General features: G+C 39.5%; 1 protein-coding gene across 2 annotated transcripts in view; it reads left to right on the top strand.

The window, feature by feature from the left end:
* The window catches only part of HACD2 (3-hydroxyacyl-CoA dehydratase 2), an 88514-nt gene that overhangs the window by 13787 nt on the left and 55914 nt on the right, over positions 1–18813 (top strand). For both annotated transcript variants that reach the window (XM_006078557.3, XM_044942598.1), the window contains exon 3: positions 266–284. In XM_006078557.3, the coding sequence (XP_006078619.2) occupies positions 266–284 (19 nt within the window). The remainder of the gene's footprint in view (positions 1–265; positions 285–18813) is intronic.

The following is an 18813-nucleotide window of genomic DNA, read 5'->3' as shown; positions in this document are numbered from 1 at the left end:
CTGACATCTGCTAAGCTATAGGGTGAGATGTACTCCCTAGCAAATCCTCCACAGATAAATAAACTAAAAATGAACAAAAAACTGAATAAGAATTTGCATTTTGTTAAATACCCTGTAATGAAGTTTAAAAATGGAATGTTCATTTTTAAAATTCAATACTGCTGGCAGACACTGCTCTATTCTGATTGAAGGCTAATTTGTATGAAATAAAGCTATTAATATAATATTCTTTACTAATTCTCTTTCCCCCCTTTTTTCTCTCCAGATTTTACACTGTGCAATAGGTAAGTATAGAATCCCCCCACCTGCTACTTAGATACTGTGAATTCTGCTTTTTTTTTTTAAAGTCATAAATGATAGGTTGATTAGATTCTTACTGAACATTAAAAAAACTAAACTTGAATCATTATTTATAAAATTGCTTAGGCTCTTGGCTTCTAAAATCATAGGTACTATTTAGATGTTCATTGAACACTTTATTAAATGCCATGGCTATTTTTCTGTGTCATTTTAAAAAAGTTTCTCCTACCTTCTGAATAAAGGATAAATAGAGAAACACTAACATATTTATAACCATGTGACTTGGAGTGCTAGACTTTGTTGAAAGCCCTCTCTGATTACTTAAATGTTACATTCTCTGCCTTATCTTTTAAGATGGAGTACTGTATATATTGCCTACCTCATAGATGAATATTTAATGTATGTGAGAGGGATTGGAAAGTACAAAGGGTTATACAAATGTGAAGGATTTTTACTAAAAGCAGATGCAGTGTGTTTCCCTTTGGGAGAATGGAGAGGGTTATCAAATTCTGCTGTAGAACTGAGGCAAAGCTTCTAGTCTCGCGTGGCTAGACTCCTCTCAGCAGAAATCCATTTTGGAAAGTTGATAGACCCTGCGGAGTAAGCCCATGGTGGTTGCTGTCTGTTTATTTGGATTTCTTACTCCAAGGGAGAATTCAAAGTTGATAACTCATTGAGAAGCACCAAAGGTCTGAAAACTCCAAAACTGCACTCAAACCATTAGGGCCCTGATCAACATAATTGATAAATGAAATGGGCACTTATTATATTTGGGGCTCTGAGGAATTCAGAGATGAGGAGACTTACAGTTTGGTGGAGACCGAGCAAGCTCTCCACCGTGGGCCGTAAAGGGATCACTCTGATACCTGGACTCCATTACTTTTAAAGAAGACAGATATCTTCTTTATAAAGAATTGCACCTCAGTTATTTTCTCACTAGAAGGAGGTCTGCAATCAGGAGTTTCTGAAATGATTTGCAGAATTTTGTATGAAGGAGTCTATGTTTATTTGGGAAGGTAGGTAGCATTCATAGCTTTCATAGATTCTCAGAGTGAGTATGTGATTCAGAAGGTTAAGAAAGGCTGCTTTAGCACCTTTAAGCAAGAGATTTGAAAGGAGCTTGGAGACTCATTTATTTTCAAATGGTCTGAGCTTTACCAGAGAGGTTAAGGGACCTAGACCAGGTCACATGGTCACTAAATGGTACAGCTTCACTTGGAACCTGGCCAGTCTGAGCCAGAGCCCACCTGCCTGACTATTTTATGATGATTGGGTTTCAGCTAGTGTATAGTCTTTGGTACGTTCCCTTTTTAGTCCTTTATCTATAGTTTTGAGATGAAAAATGTGTCCCTTCTTAAATGCTTAAATTTGCAGATTGGGGAATATATTCAGCCAGACAAAGTTCTGGAACCACTTCAGGCCTCTCCACATGACTCAGCCCTGTTCCCCCACTCTCTTAACCTTCAGCTGCCTCTGTGTAAAGCTCTTAGATGTGTATTTTGCATATTTTAGTATTTTAATTATTATTTAACTGTATTTTAATACCCAAATCTCTTGCATCGCTCTTATAATATATTCTCAGGCCTCTTTATAAAATTTCTACTCCTAGAAATAAGATTTTGGGCAAGTATATTTATTCATTCACACCAGGAACTTGATTGAATGCCTCCCAGATGGGGCAAGACACTGATGGGTAGTGGGAGTAGAGAGGTAAATAGGCACAGACTTGGGCTGGGGAGGCCCACAGTCAGATGGCCACCCCTCGGCGCTTCTGTAATGGGATGCACTCCGAGGACTAGCATCTATGTCACTGTGCTCTGACGGTTCATTGACCGGTGTCCCTAGGTCTTCGTGTGGTGCCCGACACACAGGAGATACTTTAAAATTCCTTCTTATTTTCTCAAGAACCTTGTTCTATCAGTGAGTCTGTCTCTTGCATCATCACCTTTTGTCATCTGCCTTTTCCATCTCAGCTCACAAGAATGTTCCATCCTGAAAATAATTGTTACCTGACCTTTGCCCCTTCCTTCCCCCTTGTTCCTGTATAATTCCTCTGCATCCCTTTGAGCAGGCTCATCAGTGCTGCACCCTCTCCCTTACCCACACTCCCATAGCCAGGTGGTCATCAGGTTTGCTCAGTTCTGTTTTCTAAATAGTTCTGAGTCTCCTGTTTTTTCCAGTCCTATTCAGGACCTGAGTGTGTCTTATCTGGATTTCCATATGGATCTCCCTGAACTTGTAGGCTTATGATATTAATGTTAGTAATAATAACAGCAATTAATATTAATATATTAATATTATTAATAATATTAATAATATAATAAGAGTGTTTACTGTGTCCCAGTGCTTTACATTTATTATTTGTTTACTTCCCAATTTACAGTTGACAAGACTGAGGCGTAGAAGGTTTTATATCTCTCCAAGGTTCATGTAGCTAATAAGCCCTAGAGCTAGAAGTTGAACTTATGGCTGTGTGGCTTCAAGTCTGCTTACATCTCTCAAGGGATTTAGTTAAAAGATAATTCTGAGCATGTCGCTTGTGTGCCTAAAACCCTTCACTGGTTTAAACTTCTTCATGATTTGGACCCTGCCCTCCTCCCTAGCCTTACCTGTGTCCCTGCCTCCCACCCCATGCTTCAGCAACCCTGACCTCATGGTACCCCACACCCGGCCCACCCCCCAACACCCCCCAATAAGCCATGCTACTGCGCTCTTTCTTACCTCTGGTCTGTGCCCAGGCTTTGTGCTCTGCTTGTAGTGGTAGCCCACCCTCTGCAGCAGGCAACTTCTAGTAAACTCTCCTGCCACCCACTGGCTAGATTATATACCATTCCTCACTTTCCTCTAATACCCTGCAACTCTTTTATTGCACTTTCCACAATGTATTATGGTCTGTCACTGTACCTGTATCTCTCACCAACATCACTGAATGTTTCTGAGAATGGGAACTGTTTCCTGTTTTCTGTGTCTTAGCACTTAACAGTTTATGGCTCCTAATGGGAGCTTGGTGAACTTAATCCTACTTGGTGATCATAATGCTACTAAATTTTGGTGACATTTTCCAAAACTTGTTTCAAAATGTTTTCAGTTCCTTAAAATTCAATAAGAATAATCATAAATAGGCTGTTTTTAGCATTGGCCTAAAGGCAATCCTTTATTATTATTATTTTTTTTACTCATGATTTGAGTTTACTTTTGGAATGATGGTTTATTTTCCTGTGTCTTTCTGCAACTTCACTGTACCGGCTTGGTCTTTTAGAAACTTGTTTTAGAGCCTTGCGATGTCTTTAGTTTGCATATTGTTGATAAGAAATCTAGACCTCAGTCAGACCTGGGTTACTTACTAGCTGTGACTTTTAAGATGTCACAACTTCTATGTGTCTTCCTTTCTTCATCAATAAAAGGAGGATAATAATACCCACCTCTAAGGTTATTGTGAAAATGAAATAGGACATGCCTGTAAAACATGCGTGAGAAAATGGCAGCTATTAACAATACTAATGTCATAGAATATTAAAAGTTTTATTCTGTCCCTAATGTAATGTTCCATATTTAGATTAATATAACTTTTCCATATTCTGACGTTTCCTCAATTGCAGTTTCTGTGTAAGTGAGGACTTCAGGGCGGCCTATTCTTAGTATGGGTTGGAGTTGCTTGTTCATAGTTTTGACAGTGAAACATAAACTAAAATTCCACATGGGGGATTCATTTCTGTGAGAAAGTCAAGCCTCTGTCTTTCCAAATGTGTTTCTATGTCCCAGCTCCTGATAGTGCAGGAACAAGATTTCTTTTGGTGAGGAGCAAATGATAGCCCATTTGAACACATGTTGAGGACATATTTTTTTAAATTAAGGCATAATTGACCTGTAACACTGTACTAGTTGCAGGTATACAACATAATGGTATTTTATATGTATATGTTGTGAAATGACCACCACAGTAAGTTGAGTTAACGTCCATCACCTCATACATTTACAGTATTTTTCTTGTAATAAGGACTTTTGAGGTCTGCTCTCCTCGCAGCTTTCAAGTGCGTGGTAGAGTGTCACTGACTGTGGTGGCTATGCTACGCGTCACGCCCCGGGACCTACTTACGTTATAGCTCGAGGCTTGTGCCTTTTGCCCAGCTCCATTCATTCCCCTGTCCCAGGCTCTGCCTTGGGCAACCGCCAGTCTGTTCTTTGTATCTGTGAGTTTGGGTTTTTTCCCTGGATTTCACATACAAGTGAGATCATACCGTGTCTTTTTCTGGGATAGTATTTCTTAAATTCTGTGGTTGCAGCCCTCAGCTCAAGATTTGTAGTGCTTTTATTTGTGCAGTGTTTTTCTTTCTGGAAATGAGGATTTTAAACCCAGTTGGTACACATCTTTTACAAGGCTACAAAGAAGAGTTGTGGTTTTCTTAATCATGTGATACAGTTTATATTGAAAGAAGTTATCTGCTTTTCTGTGTCTTGCTCGGATTAGATTGTGGAAGAGGCATATTGGATATGAGTGGTTCCCAGCTGACTCCAGAGTATGGTTACCTTACTTTGTTGGGATAGAAATTAGAGGTAGAGGGATAGGAACTGGTGACACTGGTAAGATATGACATTGTGCGTTTGGTGAATCTTTGTGTTGAAACTTGTTGTTGTTTGGTTGCTCAGTCATGTCTGACTCTTTGCAACCCCATGGACTGTAGCACGCCAGGATTCCCTGTCCTTCACCATCTCCCAGAGTTTGCTCAAACTCATGTCCATTGAGTCAGTGATGCATCCAACCATCTCATCCTCTTTCGTCCCCTTCTCTTCTTGCCTTCAATCTTTCCCAGTATCAGAGTCTTTTCTGATAAGTGTTGGAACTTATACTGTCAGTGTAACTAACTTTAGAACTTCTTGATTGAAAACTGTAGAACAGGAGCTCAGTCATAGCCCAGAGGGTATTGTGTCTGAAGTTGAGTATTAGTACTCTAATATCATCAACAGACAAGGACAGAAGCCCTCACTTAGCTAGGCCAGATTTGTGGTTTTAAATATTTGCTGTATGTTCCAGCTTGCACACCTCTCTCAAGCTGATGACACTTCTGTTTATTTTTAAAAAGTGAATTTTAAGAAATTTGTTATTACCTTACAAAGGTAGCATATGGCTTCAGACTGTTTTATTAAGTAACAAATGATGCCAAGGAGGAAAGGGGCAGCTGCTGAAGAGACAAGCACCAGAAGACCCAATCTCCTCCCACCAGAAATCTCTTCCCTCCCACCAGTGACAGAGAACTAAATCCTCTCCAAACTGCACACCTCCCATCTCCCCCTGCCCCACCCCCCAGAGGGTCAAGCACTTATCAGTCATTTCCAACGCAGTGTTGTGAAGGAACAACCCTCAAATATCACAGAAGCCAGACCCAGAACCCTCCATGGTGCAGCGAAAGAGAACCCTGAAAGGAAAGCATTGTGGAGGGAAGGGGTGATCCCCCCGGGTCTGTTCACCTGGAATTCTGCTTTCACCCCGCATTTAGCCCTCATAGGTATGGCTGGGCACAGAGACAAAACAGCTTTCCTTGGTTCCTCTTAGCTTAGCTGACATTTTTAAAATGAACTTTACCAAAAGTAAGAAAGAACAGAAAGGGAATGAGTATCAGAAATACAAACAATATAAAAATAGTCATATTCCCAAAATACAAATGTCTGATCCTGACATCTGTCTCCCATTTTGTTACTGGGAGCTGACATGGGGTCACACGGACCTTGCTGGCTCTCTTCCACCCTGTTCTTACTGTGTTCAACCCTGGGACCCGTTTTCCCAAGCCTATTTTCCTGGCTGGGGGAATAAAAGATGGTTCAGGTTTCCATTCAGAAGCTGCTTTCTGCCTGGGGGCATGCTTAGTGGTGGTACTGGCAGGGGAAGGAGAAGCCCTTTGAGGTGGGGAAATGGACTTGACCTTTCCCAGCAGGCCAGCCTGAGTCCATTGCCTGGAGGGCTGTCTGGGTGCAATGGGGAGGTTAGAGGCCTGGTCAGCTCCTTGCAGTTCTTTCTTTGTCATTTATTAATGAGCATAGTCATTTCCCAGCATCCTGACACCAGAACTCCACTACGGCCATGTTCAAACCATAATCTTTCCCAGATCACTCAAGCCCTTCAGACCAGCCTAGCTTAGTCTCCTCTGTTTTGGAACTTTGATTAGTCTGTTGCCTCCTGATCACATTTTGCCTCCTCCTCTCTAGACAGAGAGAGAAGAGGAAAGAAAGATAGTTTTAGCACCTGCATCTTCTGCTCCTGATGCCCAGAGTTTCACTGTTCTCTGAATAAACTTTGCATTTTCACACCCCATAATTTTGTACATAAAATGTCCTTTGCCTGGAACACACAGCTCCCTAAGTTGTTCCCAGCTCTGTGTGAATGTACTGAGATGAGAGGAAGGTAGAAATAGGGCATGCTCATCAGGAGCCTAAAGTGCCTGAGCAGGGGAGGTGGGGGACTTACCCAGAGCTCATGCACACTGGGCTTAACCAGAACTCAGCGGGTCCCAGGGTTGAGCCAGTGAGAACAGGAGGGAAGAGAGCCAGCAAGGTCCATGTGACTCCATGTCAGCTCCCGGTAACAAAAGGAGAGGTAGCTCTCAGGATCAGAGAGCCTCCTGGCACCTAGCAAGCACTCAGTAAGCTGTAGTGGCTTCTCCATTGATTATTAGTGGGCAAAATGTAATCCCTGAGAGTTTCTGTGTTCACTTGGAGTTCAGAAGGGAAAGCCATGAAGAGAGCCTAGATCAAGGAGTTTTACCCTTTGCCATCTTTATAGGAACAGCTTGGGGTTTGGTTTGAATTGAAAGCTGTTATTGAGATATTTAAAATCTCTTCTCTGTGAGGTAATATTATCTTGTTTTCCAGGCCATCAGGAATCAAGCTAAGGCAAACCAACCCCACTGGAAATATCACTAGCTGTGTGATAAGTCAGCCATCCTCCCCCTAGGTGTTAGTTTTCACATCTGAAGAACTAGGAGTTGGACTAGATAATAGATAATCTCTTAACATTCCTTTCAGCTGGACGATCTGAAATGCCATGAAACTATGAAGTAGCTCTAGAGATGTAGGTCAGTTATCTGAGCGGTGATATGAAAGGAGGCTGCGTGTGTGCTTAGTCACTTCAGTGGTATCTGGCTCTCCCCGACCCTGTGGACCACGGCCTGCCAGGCTCCTCTGTCCTTGGAAATCTCCAGGCAAGAATACTGGAGTGGGTTGCCATTTCCTTCTCCAAAAGGAGGCTGCACTAGATGTTTAAATATACCTGTGTGTTAGTGTGCTAAGTTGCTTCCGACTCTTTGTGGCCCTATTGACTGTAGCCCACCAGGCTCCTCTGTCCATGGGATTCTCCAGGCAAGAAAACTGGAGTGGGTTGCCATGCCCTCCTCCAGGGGATCTTCCCAACCCAGGGATTGAACCCATATCTCTTAGGTCTCCTTCATTGGCAGGTGGCTTCTTTACCACTAGCGCCACCTGGAAAACCCCGTTTAAATATACCTATGATATGAATATTAGGAAACTTGTTTAAGTATAGTAGTTTTAGTACATTTTCCCTCTCAGTGCATTTTTTTAATTGAAGTGTATTTGATTTAAAAGTTGCAGGTGTGCAATATAGTGATTCACAGTTTTAAAAGTTGTACTCCATTAATAGTTATTATAAAATATTGGCTGTAATCCCTATGCTGAACAATATATCCATATAGCTTATTTATTTTATACAGAGTAGTTTGTAACTCTTAACCCCCCTACCCCAATCCTGCCCTTCCTCGTTTCTGTCTCCCCACTGGTAACCACTGGTTTGTTCTCTATTTATGTGGGTCTGTTTCTTTTTTTGTTAAATTCACTTCGTTTCATTTTTGATTCTACATATAAGTGATTTTATACAGTATTTGTTTTTTTCTTTCTGACTTACTTTACTTAGCATAATGTCCTCTAAGACCAACCATGCTGCAGCAAATGGCAAATTTTGATTCTTATTTATGGCTGAGTAGTATTCCATTGTATGTCTATAGCACATCTTTATTCATCTGCTGAGGGACATTTAGGTTGCTTCCAGATCATGGCAATTGTAAATAATGCTGCTGTGAACATTGGTGAGCATGTATCTTTTCAAATTAGTGTTTGGGTTTACACCCAGGAGTGGAATTGCTGAGCCATATGGTAAGTCTATTTTTAGTATTAACGAGAAGCCTCCATACTGTTTTCCACAGTGGCTGCACCAATTTACATTCCCACCAACAGTGTACAGAGGTTCCCTTTTCTCCACATCCTAACCAACATTTGTTGTATTCTTTTTGATCATAGCTATCTGACAGGCTTGAGGTGATATCTCATTGTGATTTTGATTTGCATTTTCCCTGTGATTAGCAATGTTGAACATCTTTCCATGTGTCTGTTGGCCATTTGCATGTCCTCTTTGGGAAAATGTCTATTGAGTTCTGCTCACTTTTTAATCAAGTTGTTTAGGTTTTTTTTTTTGATGTTGAGTTGTATGAACTGTTTGTGTATTTTGGACATTAGCCCCTTATCAGTTATATCATTTGCAAATATTTTTTCCAATTCAGTAAGTTCTGCTTTCTTTTTGTTAATGGTTTCCTTTGCTGTTCAAGAGGCTTTATGTTTAATTAGGTCCTATTTGTTTATTTTGCTTTCTCAATGCATTTTGAAAGCCCCATCAGAAAGTGGAATTAGAATCGGGAGAAGGACACTCACATTCTATGGCATACATTTACCCATGATCATCACTAGATGGCACCCTTGTATTAGTAAGGAGGTACACTGCCCTTAAGGACTCCTGGAGGACGTCTAATAAAAATAGGCAGTAATGAGTCAATAGCTGAAACAGGAATGAGTGAGTTAACAAGAGAAAAGAGAAGTGGATGTTTTTCTAATCACTGTCTCATGCTGCTGCTGCTGCTGCTAAGTCACTTCAGTTGGGTCCGACTGTGCGACCCCATAGACAGCAGCCCACCAGGCTCCCCCGTCCCTGGGATTCTTCAAGGCAAGAACACTGGAGTGGGTTGCCATTTCCTTCTCCAATGCATGAAAGTGGAAAGTGAAAGTGAAGTTGCTCAGTCATGTCTAACTCTTCGCAACCCCATGGACTGCAGCCTACAGGCTTCCTCCGTCCATGGGATTTTCCAGGCAAGAGTATTGGAGTGGGGTGCCATTGCCTTCTCCACACTGTCTCATGACTTGATCATTAATATTTTAGGTAATGAAAAGCTGAAACTTCCTGCATTGCCCTGGAAATTCTCTTATAAATATTTCTTAATTATAGGCACAAGGTACCTTTAAAATTAAAAATTAGATTAATTTGGTTAATTAAAAAGCTGGAGGAAACAAAAGTATTTTAGAAGATCTCTGGTCAGATGGTTTGCGAGAGTCTGAAGTCAATAAACCTTCCACTTATGTTCTTAGCTTCAAAAGCAAAGTTAGTCCAGCAAAACTGGAAATACCATCTAGTAACCAAGTTAACTCCATTGAACCAAAAAGTGAAAGTTTAGCAAAAGAATTCCTTGGTTTGTGAGTCTGTTTTAGGAGTTAAATGGTAAATAATGTGTTAATGAAGGAAGCAAGAACACTTTGGAATATCTGTATGATGTAGTATGTCTGACTTTTATAGTCTGTACAGCTTTCCTGGGAAAGGAATTTTTTTTCTCTTCGTAGTGAACATCTATCCACTAGTATTTTTCTTTTTCTTTTTTTTTTAGTATTTTTCTTTTAATAACAGTTCCTACCCCTCTATGTTCTTTCAGTTAGTAGTCTACATTTGAGATGCACCCATTTCTTCACATGGTTTGAAAGTTCATTCTTTGTTATTGAATAGTATTCCACTGTAAGAATGTACAGTTTGTTTATCTGTTTACCTATTGAAGGACTCTTGATTGCTTCCAGTTTGGGATGGTGATGGATAAAAGTGCTGTGAATATTTGTATGCTGGTTTTTGAAGGGATGCATACATCCTACTTCATGTTTACTGTCAACGTATAAAATTCAATATTTATCTATAAGCTTGGTCTAGATTTTTTTTAATCTTCTATATCCTCATTTATGTTTTGTCTGAGTGATCCATCTTGCACTGAGTGGTAATGTTAAAGTCTCTACTTATTAATGTGTTTCCAGTTTTCCTGCCTTCTATAGCTTCTACTTTAACAAACATGTTGCTTTATTATTTGGTAGTATATGTTTGTAACTGTTGTAACTTCATTGTGAGTTACAGCTTTTAGCACTTAAAATAAAAGTCTTTTATGTATGACCTTTCTGAATCACTTTTGTATTAGCATAGAGTTGGATCTTGTTTTGTGACCTAATTTGAAAAATCTCTTTCCTTTAGTAGGTGAATTAAACACATTTACAGTTATCCATAGGACATGTTCGGTGTTACTTTGTTGCATTTTTGTTGTAATTGCTACATATACTATTATTATTACATTTATCTACATGATACATTGTCTTTGCTTTTTAAAATATTTATTTTGGTATTTAGAAGGTTTTGCAGTTGTTCTAGTGGTTACCTTTGTATTTTTACCTTTCTAAAGGCCCTTAGTTCTCTGTATTCTTATTTAACCTGTTCCTGTCTGGTTTGTCAGGTTTTAAAGATTTGTTTTGACTCTCACCTATTGCCTGTGCAGTCAGTAAGCTTATCTACCTTCTTTTTTCCCACTCCCTTCCCCTCCCATTTTTTTACTTGCATTATTTCCACTTTGTCAGAACCTGTAACATTAGGAGCCCAGTGGACTGCAATCCATGGGGCCACAGAGAGTCAGACACGACTGAGCACAATGACGATAACATTTACATAGTCTCTCCCCACCGCACCCCCCCACCCCGCCTGCCGCCCCATCCTGATCTTTGTTTTAGTTCACGCTTTAAAATATCAAATGTTTACTGTCAGTCTTTCTCCCGAAGTTTTCTGTTATCTTTTAGTTGAATGAAATTTACCCTCTTGTAGTGTTAGGAACCGTGAAGGGTCTGAGGTTTTACCCTACTTATAAGCTAGCTGGTTACTGTTTCATGGATGGTGGCAGCACCTAGTAGTCTGTGTTACAGGAGAGGACCATGGAACTTGGGGAACCTATTGCTTTTATGGTAAGTAGAAGCAGACTCGCTCTTTGTTTTAAGGGTAGACACTACCTTATCTCTCGGGGTTACTCCGTGCAAACACAAACCTAAGAAATGACCTGGGTAAAAGGCAGTCAGGCCTTGCCCTTTTGGCAGGTATATTCAGGGATGCTCAGGGCTCATGGCAGATTGCCTTTCCCAAGAAGCAGATTCTCAAGAAGAGCTTGTGGGCACAGTGTTTCCCTAGTTCATACGTGTTTAAGACTTTTTATAACCTTGATATTTAAAGGGCTAATTTGTTCAATATAAAATCCCTAGTTGACACTTTGCTTGAATTTCTTAAAAATGCTGTTCCACTATTGCCTTGCTTATATGTTTCTCCTGGGAAGTCTGATATCTTGCCCTTTTAAGATATTGTGTCTTTTTATCTGAAAACCATAAGGATTTTGTTTCTACCTTTATTGAGATATTAAAAAAATGTGTATTTATAGTACACAGTATGGTTTTAGTATGTATGCTGCTGCTGCTGCTAAGTCGCTTCAGTCGTGTCTGACTCTGTGCGACCCCGTAGACGGCAGCCCACCAGGCTCCCCCGTCCCTGGGATTCTCTAGGCAAGAACACTGGAGTGGGTTGCTATTTCCTTCTCCAATGCATGAGAGTGAAAAGTGAAAGTGAAATCGCTCAGTCATGTCCGACCCTCAGCGACCCCATGGACTGCATGCAGCCCACCAGGCTCCCCCGTCCATGGGATTTGCCAGGCAAGAGTACTGGAGTGGGGTGCCATTGCCTTCTCCGTTTAGTATGTATATACATTGTTAAACGATTGCCGCACTCATGCTAATTAACATATCTGTTCCCTCACAGTTATTCTTTTTTTTGGTAGTGAGAACATGTAAGATTGTTCTCTTAGCAGATTTCAGATACACAGTATACTGGTATAACTAGTCACCATACTGTACATTAGTTCTCCAGAACTTATTCATCCTGCGCAGCTGAATCTTTGTATTCTTTGACCAGCATCTCCCCGTTTCTCCCATCCCACAGCTCCCAACAACCACCATTTTGTTCTTTGCTTCTATGAGTTTGACTTTTCTTAGATTCCACCTGTGAGTGAGATCATGGAGTATTTCTTTCTTGCCTGGCTTGTTTCACTTAGCTTAGTATCCTTCAGGTTTACCTAGGTTGTCCAAATAGCGACTTCCTTTTTTTAAGGCTGGATAATAAATGGGTGTGTATCACATTCTCTTTGCTCATTTATCCATCAATAAACACTTAGATTGATTAAATATCTTAGCTGTTGTGAATGTTTCTGCAATGAACAAGGAAGTGCAGACATCTCCTCAAGATACTGATTTCATATCCTTTGGATGCATACTCAGAAGTGGCTTCACTAGATCATATAGTTATTCTATTTAAAAAATTTTGAGGAACCTCCATACTATTTTCTCTAACAGCTATACCAATTTATATTCCTATCAACAGTGTGTAAGAGTTCTGTTTTCTTCACATCCTTGCCAGCACTTGTTATGTTTTGGCTTTTTTAAAATAGCTATTCTAATAGGTATGAGGTGGTATCTCATTGTGGTTTTGATTTGCATTTCCCCAATGATTAGTGGTAAGCTTTTTTCATATACCTATTGGCTATTTGTATGCCTTCTTTTGAGAAATGCCTATCCAGGTCCTTTGTCCATTTTCTGTTTCGGTGTTTGTTTTCTTGCTATTGAATTGAGTTCTTTATATATTTTGGATATTAGCTCCTTATAAAATGCATTATTTGGAGACATTTTCTCCTATTAGGCAGGTTGTCTTTTCATTCTGTTTGTCATTTCTTTTGCTGTGCAGAAACTTTTTAATTTGATGCAGTCCCATTTGCCTTTTTTTATTTTGCTGCCTATACTTTGGGGGTTATAGCCAAAAAATAATCCCCCAGACCAATGTCAAGAAGCTTTCCTCCTGTGTTTTCTTTTTTAAATTTTTATTTATTGATTGATTTAATTTTTTATTTTTTAGTTGTAGTGGGTCTTTGTTGTTCACGTGGACTTTCTCTAGTTGAGGCAGATGGGGACTACTCTTGACTATTGTGGCAGGCTTCTCATTGTGGTGGCCTTTCTTGTTGTGGAGCACAAGCCCTAGGCGCCTGGGCTCCGTAGTTGTAGTGCATGGGCTCTGTGGTTGTGGCACACAGACTTAATTGCTCCATCGCATGTGGGATCTTCCCAGACCAGGGATCAAGCTGATGTTCCTTGCATTGCAAGGCGGAGTCTTAACCACTGAAACACCAGGAAAGCCCTCCCTATGTTTTCTTATAGTGGCTTTACAGTTTCAGATCTTATATTCTATTGTCTTTGATCTGCCTTGAGTTGACGTTTTACGTGGCCTGAGATAAGGGTCCAGTTTTATTCTCCTACATGTGAATATACAGTTTTCTCAGCACTGTCATTAGAGAGACTGTCCTTTCCCCAGTGTGTGTTGTTGGCAACTTTTTGTTGACCATAAATGTGTGGATTTATTTCTGGGCTCTCTATTCTGCTCCATTGGTCTATATGTTTCTTTTAATGCCAGTATCAGGTTGTTTTGGTTACCAGAGTTTTATGGTATATTTTGAAATCCAGGTATGTGCTGCCTCCAACATTGTATTTTGTTTGTTTTTGTTTGTTTGGAGTTGGGTGGTTGGCTCAAGGTTGTGTCAGCTTTTCAGGGTCTTCTGTGGTTCCATATGAATTTTAGGATTTTTGTTTTCAGTTTCTGTAAAAAAAATGCCATTAGAATACTGCAAGGGATTGCCTTGAATCTATAGATCACTTTGGGTAGTATGGACATTTTAACAATATTAATTCTTCCAATCCATGAATGCAGTATATCTTTCCATTTATTTGTATCTTCAATTTCTTTTATCAGTGTTTTATAATTTTTAGTGTACAAATCTTGTATCCCTTTGGTTAAATTTATTTTGAAGTACTTATATGTTTTGATGCTACCATAAATTGGGTGATTTTTTAATCCCTTTTTGGTATAGTTCATTATTAATTAATGAACTATTAATAGTAATCAGTTAATTATTATTAACTGATTTTTTATGTTGGTTTTGTGTCCTACAGCTTCACTAAGCAGTTTTGTTTTGGTGAAGTTTAGAGTTTTCTATATATAAGATCATGTGATTGCAAACAAAAACAGTTTTCCTTTCGTTTCTGATTTCGATGCCTTTTGTTTCTTTTTCTTACATAATTGCTCTGGCTAGGACTTCCAGTACTATATGGAATAGAAATGGTGAATGCTGGCATCTTTGTTCCTTATCTTAGAGGAAAAGCTTTCAACTTTTCACCATGGAATATGATGTTAGCTGTTGGTTTGTCATATATGACCTTTATTATGTTGAGATACATTCCTTCTGTACCTAATATGTTGAGTTTTTGTCATAAAAAGGTTTTGAATTTTGTCAAATGCTTTTTTGCATCTGTTGAGATGACCATATTATTTTTATCTCTCATTTTGTTAATATGGTGTATCACATTTATTGATTTGCATATGTTGAACCATTTTTACATTCCAGGTATAAATCCCACTTGATCATGTATGATCCTTTTAATGTGCTTTTGAATTTGGTTTGCTAGTATTTATTGATAGTATAATAGTAGTAGTATCATTTTTGCATCTGTGTTCATCAGAAAGATTGGCCTGTTTAGAACTATTCACTCCTTTTTCAGTTTTTTGGAAGAGTTTGGGGAAGACTCATATTAGTTCTTTTTTAAATGTTGGGTAAATTCACTAGCAGAGCTGTCAGGCCTTGGGCTTTTCTCGTTGGGAGGTGTTTGATTACTGATCTCAATCTCCTTACTCATTGGTTTGCTCAGGTTTTCTATTTCTTCTTGATTAAGTCTTGATACCTTGTATTTCTAGGAATTTATCCATTTCTTCTAGGAATTTATCTATTTCTTCTAGGATGTCTAGTTGTTGGCATTTGAGTGTTTGTTGTAGTCTTTTATGATCCTTTGTATTTCTGGGGTATACATTTATAATTTTATTTATTTGAGTATTCTTTCTTTTTTTTCATGGTTTAGCTAAAGATTGGTTAATTTTATCTTTTAAAAAACCCAACTATTAGTTTCATTCATCTTTTCTACTGTTTTTCTAGTCTCTGTTTGATCTTTGATCTGTTTGCTTTGATCTTTATTATTTCTTTCCTTCTGCTAACTTTGGTCTTAGTTTGTTCTTCTTTTCCTAGTTCCTTGAGGTATAAAGTTAGGTTGTTTAAGATCTTTCTTAGTGTAAGCACTGTTGCTAACTCTTCCCTCTTATAACTACCTTTGCTGTATCCCATAAGTTTGGTATGTTGTGTTTTCATTTTCATTAGTTTCAAGGTATTTTTTTAAATTTGATTTCTAATTTGCCAGTTTTATTCCTGTTATTGGTTCTAACTTGATAACCATTGTGGTTGGAAAAGACACTTGATATGATTTTAATCTTCTCCCTTTTTTTTTTTTTTTTGGTATTTAAAGTCTAATAGTTTTACTATAGTATACCTTCAAGTTGACTGTTGCAGGGCAATTTCCCAGGTACCCAGTAGCCTCTTTTGAGATGTAATTCAGGCCTTCTTTTAATTCCTGAAGAGTTTTTCTGAATTACCTTATAAAATTTTAGTTCTGTTTCATTCTTCTGTTTTTCTTTTTCAGGAACTCCAGATACATGTATGTTAGATTTTGTTCGCCTCCCCTTTTCAGCCACTTTCTCTCTTATCCCTTTCACTTTATTTAACCTCATTTTTATTCTCTTGGTTGCTTTGCTTCCTTTTCTTCAGTGTCTTTTGTTTACTTCTCATTTGAATCTATTCTGCTTTGATCACCTTGAAATTTAAGTAGTCTTTTGTTCATGTATCATTTCATCTTTCTCTTCCATTTCTGTCCTGACGTCAGCTTTTGTTTCACCTCTGCCTGCTTTGGCCCATTTCTGTTCTTAGTTTTTGAACTTCTGATTAAAAGTAATTTTTCGTATACTCCTGTGCTTATTTAAGGGTATTCAGTTTGGAGTGTTAAAGTCTCCTTTGTGATTTTTTTTTTTGTTTTTTTTAGTGCATTTTCAGTAGCTAAAATATTTGATCTTTTTTTTTTCTTCTGATAGTAGTTTCGTGTAGTTGTAAATTGCTTTCATATATTCATTTTGTGGATAGTGTTGGAAGTTTGGTTTGGTTTATAAGATTCCTAGCTTGAGGGTTTTCCTGGTGGCTCAGAAGTAAAGAATCCGCCTGCCAATGTAGGAGACAAAGGTTCGATCCCTGGTCTGGGAAGATTCCACATGCCACAGAGCAGCTAAGCTTGTGTGCTACAGTCATTGAGCCCGTGCTCTAGAGCCCAGGACCCACAACTACTGAGCCCTCGCACTACAACTGCTGAAGCCCGCACATCCTAGAGCCTGTCATCAGCAACAAGAGAAGCCACAGCAATGAGAAGCGGCTGCACAGCAACTAGAGAGTAGCTTCCGCTCACTGCAGCTGGAGAAAAACACGAGCAGTAATGAAGACCCTGCACTGCCTAAATAAATACATAAAAATTTTAACAAGATTATTAGCCTGAGAACACTTTTATCTGTAAACATAGTCAAGTGTAGTCTCTTCAAAGGATGGCTTTTTGTTTGCGGAGATAAGTAAGAAGAGGAATTGTATGCCTGTCAATTGTTTTGAGCTCTCATTTGTGTTACAGGAGTACAGATTTCCTCCTGTCTCTTTCCTCCTTCACCATCCACTCACCAGAAGACATCGTTCCTTTCCTTTTTTAACCATTTCTTGCCCAGAAGTAATGCCTTTTTGAGGTTGCCACTCGAACCCTGCACACAACATTCCCTTCGCTGTCATCAGTGTTCTAATTGACAAGGTGTTTTTCTCAGTGTTTTTATAGTTAGGGTGGACTGTCTCTTCCTGGGGGAGTTTTTAGCTCAAATTTAAGCCCTCTATTCCTCTCTCTTTGCTAACATGCCATTTTTCCAAGCTCACTTTCCATAAAAAATTTGCATTGGAAGCTCAAGACATGCCTCTGCTGGAATTTGGTGTTTATACTTCTACTTACATGTGATTCGAGTCTGTAGTCATCTATATATAACTTTTAGTTGTGCTGAGGGTATAGATTTCATAGGTTTATTTGTTGCTGATGGTCCATATAGATTTTTTGGAGGATGTATAGAATTCATTATATAGACGTATTGTGATTTTTAAATCAGTGCTCTGTTTGTTGAATATTTAAAATATGTAAATAACTGCATCTGTAGCTAAATCTGTACGCAACTGTGACTATTCTCTATGGATAAATTTATAGAAATAAGTCAAAGATAACATCATATTTCAGGCTTTTATTTCCCATTGCCCTTCAGAAAACCTCCCAGCATTTATTGAGTTTCTGCTGGGTAACAGGCATTGCACCGACTAAAGCACTGGGTACAAATATCAACAGACCCTGGCCTATTCTTGAGACAGGGTTGAAAGGGGTATGGAAGCATAAGAGAGGTGACAGTGCTTTTTGGAACCCTTTCTTATTGGAGGCAAATTCACCTCTGTCTTCACAGAATAATTCCTCAGCTTTCTTTCCTTAATGGAAACCTCGCTCTACCTAAGGACAGCACCACTATTTCTGCTCCTGAAAGTGGGGCTGGTCACTCTTTCACATGCCCATTCTCTGTCCTAGCTCACTTCCTGTGCCTTAGGTCACGGGCCCCTGTCCTTAGAATCTTTCATGGGCTCTCTTTTCTCCCTCTGTCCCTCAAATATTGGTATTCCTTGTGCTTTGGTTCTCAGCCTTCTTCCCTTGTGCAGTTTCCCTCCTTGACCTCACCATGCCTTCCCCGTAGCTTCACTGGCTCCCACCTATTCTCTTCTGGGCCAGACCCATCTTCTAACTTTCCAACCCAACTGCTCAATTGATAATCACCACAAACCCAACGTGTATAAAGCTTAACTCATCATTTTATCTCAGACCTGCTTTTCCTCCTATTCTCTGGATCTGTTAGTGGCATTCCCAGTTTCTACTAGATGCCTAATCAAAGCTCAAACCAGTCAATCCTAAAGGAAACCAACCCTGAATATTCATTGGGAGCATTGATGCTGAAGCTGAAGCTCTAATGTTTTGGCCACCTGAGCTAAGAGCCAACTCACGGGAAAAGACCCTGATGCTGGGAAAGACTGAGGGCATGAGGAGAAGGGGGTGACAGAGGATGAGATGGTTGGATATCATCATTGACTCAATGGATATGAGCAGACCTCAGGAGGTAGTGAAGTACAGGGAAGCCTGGCATACTGCGGTCCATTGGGTTGCAAAGAGTCGAACTTGAGTGAGCCACTGAACAACAAGCGGTGACTCCCCTGCTGCTTTGCCTTTTACACCATTTATCCCCATCCCCCACAGTCTCTTGCTCTCTTGCTCTTGGTCTCACTCTCGCTCTTTTCCTTGAAGGAAAGTTGTTTCTCTGTC

Source organism: Bubalus bubalis, chromosome 1 (assembly GCF_019923935.1).
Source record: "Bubalus bubalis isolate 160015118507 breed Murrah chromosome 1, NDDB_SH_1, whole genome shotgun sequence".
Lineage (NCBI taxonomy): Eukaryota > Metazoa > Chordata > Mammalia > Artiodactyla > Bovidae > Bubalus > Bubalus bubalis.
This window is presented reverse-complemented; position numbering and strand designations above follow the sequence as displayed.